The sequence below is a fragment of the Lycium ferocissimum genome, chromosome 12 (genome assembly GCF_029784015.1).
Source record: "Lycium ferocissimum isolate CSIRO_LF1 chromosome 12, AGI_CSIRO_Lferr_CH_V1, whole genome shotgun sequence".
Taxonomy (NCBI): Eukaryota; Viridiplantae; Streptophyta; class Magnoliopsida; order Solanales; family Solanaceae; genus Lycium; species Lycium ferocissimum.
In genome coordinates this window covers 53,264,369-53,268,086 of record NC_081353.1, presented here as the reverse complement: position 1 = coordinate 53,268,086, position 3,718 = coordinate 53,264,369, and the positions used below count along the sequence as shown (strand labels likewise).

General features: G+C 30.7%; 1 protein-coding gene across 1 annotated transcript; it reads left to right on the top strand.

Moving 5' to 3' along the window:
• The first annotated feature begins 1,135 nt into the window (after positions 1-1,135).
• LOC132040621 (transcriptional corepressor LEUNIG_HOMOLOG-like) lies at positions 1,136-2,531 on the top strand. The gene is made up of 3 exons (XM_059431275.1): positions 1,136-1,331; positions 1,538-1,635; positions 1,996-2,531. Exons 1-3 carry the CDS (start codon positions 1,306-1,308, stop codon positions 2,151-2,153), a joined length of 282 nt encoding a protein of 93 aa, XP_059287258.1. The 5' UTR covers positions 1,136-1,305; the 3' UTR covers positions 2,154-2,531.
• The last annotated feature ends 1,187 nt before the right edge of the window (positions 2,532-3,718 follow it).

Here is a 3,718-nt window from a genome sequence, read left to right as displayed (position 1 = left end):
AATAAATGATAGAAAAACTTCTTGATCTTCAAAAAATAAATATATGGTAAGCAGTTAGCAACAATCAAATCCAAATCTAAATTAGATCACATAATCTCAAGTATCTCAAATTTATTCAATACCCTTAGACATTTTTTTTAAATTGATTGATAACTCTTTTTTGCTTTCTTTCTTTAAATTTTTTAATTGTTCTATTGATAAATAGGCTGGTAGACTAAAAAGATGGTAAATACTCTTTTCAAATACACTGATAATGTAAATAATTTTTATACTATTAATTCGTATATCCTAAATAAAGTAAAAAGATGGGGTTGTTTCTTGTTGAGATATTTATGAGTTTTAAGTATCTTACATGGAATCTAGTGCAAAACTTGAATAGAAACCGAAATGGTATGCAGAAAATTAATTAGGGATTGTCCAATTGTGAATATGTATATTAGATTAGCTCAAATTTAAGAAGGATCATTAAATTTTATTGCCACCCCTTTTGGTTCGAAACTTTGGAGGTAATTAAGTATTGCAATAAACATTATTGTTCGTTAGTCACCTAAAACACTCAGACTTGTACAGACAGATGGGTTTGACTCCTTTTCTAACTTTGCTGCCTCTAATATGCATTAACACCTCTTTATTTTATTTTGCTTTATTTATTTATTACTATGAAAAAGATAAAATATCAAAGGATAAAAAATCTCCAGGTCCATTCCCTAATCTTTTAATTGACGACAAAGTGAAAAAGATCAACACTCAGTGGGGATCTCTTTTTTTTTTTTTTTTTGTCAAAAAAAGAATAAACAATGCAAATGAATTTATTAAAGAAAAAATTCTTTGATAAAGAAAATGTTAAAAAAAAAAAAAATGTGGCGTTTATTTACTCTATAAATCCTAATAATAAAAAGTAATGCACACGCATTTTTGTCTTTACATATACACACACACATAGATTAAAAGATACTACACTTTCGATAAAATAGAAATAAAATTTCAGTGATTGCATGGTTTGGTTAGCCAAAAAATTATTCTTCCTCCACCTCCATCCCAGAGACAACATTACAAAAAATGGGCTTTACACCAAATAACAGAAAGAAAAAGTGTAAAAGCAAAAAAAGAAAGTTAAGGGTTAAATAAGCTTCCATCTTTCATTTCAACCACCTCATTCTCTCAATTCAACTCTCTCTCTCTCTCTCTAATCCAAGTGGGATTTCGATTTTTGAGACTCTTTGCTTATCTCTCCTGGTTGTTCTTGTTCAGATCTTCTTTTGCTTCTCTTTTCAGTGGTTAATTAAGGTTTTGCTTTTGGTAATCATGGCTAGTTTGGAGGCTCAACGATTGTAAGTTTTTATGTGTTAGATCACCATTCATTTTATAGCAAAAGCTATTACGTCTCAGTGTTATTTTGTACTTACATTTTTGATGATTGATACTCTTGATAAATTGTGCTTGTCTACTTTTCTTTTGATTTTGGTTCTATGTGATTTCCCCCCTTCTTTTATTTTTTTTAATCATGCTTTTCCGTTTATTTGTTTGTGCTTTTCAGACTTGAAGTTGCCATTCTCGATTACTTGTCTAAAAGAGGTTTCAATCAGATTGGTGAGACATTCTCCCGCGAAATTCATGGTAATCAAAATCATGTTGGTAAGTAACTCCTTTTAATAAATTCTATTCTTTTAGTCAGTTGCTAAAAGTTGATACTCTAATGAATTAAGATATGTGTTTGTGTAATGGTTGTTTTTTTGAAGGGTTATAAAATTCTTATGCTTAATTAGTTTGGTAATTTTTACATATGACCATATGGTGAATTGTTGATTATGTTGTTCTTGAAAATTTTATTAAGAGATTGAGGTCATATTCTTTGATTGATGTGGTACATTGTAATTACCTAATGTTGGATGTTGTTACTGTATTAACTTTCCTTTACTATTTTAGAAAGATATGCTGAAGTGATGTAATAATGTGATATCGAGGTTTAGTATAATGCTTTTTGATTCGTTTTAGCTGTTAATTCTCCCCATGAAGACTTTCTGCAAGTGTGGTGGGGTAAATTTTATGAAATATTTAGCTCTAGGTTCCTTGGCGTTCCTTTATTCGCTGCTGAATCCTTTGATAAGGTGTTACCCGTGGACCTTTTCTATGGCCTGCTCATATTTAACTGATATGAAATAATTGCGAACTAAATGTTTGATTTCTAAATTCTTAGGTTGCACAAACAGTGGAAAATGTTGTGTCTAACGCTTTTCCTGCTTCACCGGAACTTTCTGATGCGGGTTTGTTTATACTTTAGCTTTAAATATTTTGCATTTAGTTTATATAATTTTTTGCCATTTGCATTGATAATGTGGGATGTTTGAACACTAAGACAATTTGCGAATGCTTATAGCATAAACAATCCATTAGTAGGATAAATGTGCATATATTGAAGAGGACTTGCTCACTTTTAAGGTGTAACAAATTATAAATTTCTTTTATTTTGGATTATTGTTGTATATATCAACCACAAACTTCAAAATCATCAAAATAGTGTGGGTTCCATTTGATTCTTCAGCTTAAAGGGATTATATATACATATATATATATATATATATATATACACACACTAAGATGAGGTCTGATCGGGAATACTCAATTAATCCCAATATATATACTTGGTCATTTTCGATTTGAAAAGACGAATTGCATTGTTGAAAGATGCACATGTTCAGTTTTTGCCGATATATGAAAACGTTAACTAGGTTTTGCTGATGTACTTGTTAGCTATCAGGACTAATGAAACATTCCTCTGTTTTAGTAAGAAACTAATAACGGGTGCTCTGCAACTCTTGCTATCAGGCTCTTCAACCAAATGCTTCTGAATGAGCAATCAAACTCGCCATCCAAATAAAGTTTGTTTGATTATTATCTTCCTTTAAGTATGGGATGGATGAAGAAGTTGATATTTTGAGAAAGATGCTACTATATTTAGGAAAGAAAGTCATGAGAGATCACTTATTATCCTTAAAAATGATGAAGAGGCATGAAAATCTATTATTTCTTGGTACTACTGAGTGTTTGACGCTCTTGTATCCATGAGTACCCCGGAGTGTATTGTGCTGAATGACATCTGATACATACATTTCAAAAGGTGTTAAAGAAGTATTCAATGATAGTGATTGCTTTCTCCCAAACTATTAAATGTTGCAATTTTCTGAATCAAATTAGAGATTTGGAAGAAAAAGCACTTCTTTTGATATAGAGGAGACGAATCTCTTCAAGGAGTTATTGCTTTTGCTATTGGAGGAAAAAGGTCACAAAAGTTATTGCACTGCACAGGTCAACGCGTACCACCACCATTTACATGTGGTCTAGAGTATCTAGATTTTGGAAGTTTGCAGCTTATAAAATTTAAAAAAAAAGCTAACTTATTTTTTTTCTTTTGATATAGAGGAGACGAATCTCTTCAAGGAGTTCAAAAGTTTAAAAACTTATAAAACTTATAAGCCAATTGCTTTTGCTATTTGGATGAAAAAAAGGTCACAAAAGTTATTGATTTTTTAAACGCCAAACCAAACCAATTACGTGGTTTTTAAATTTATACACCAAACCAAACCAATAAATTGGTTTTTCAATCTCGGGTTTTCTATTATTCGGTTTTCTGCTTTTTCGTTTTTTTTCGGAATAGTCTTGTCAACGCGTACCACCACCATTTACTAATTAACAAGCCATAAAGGATCTAAAAATACTA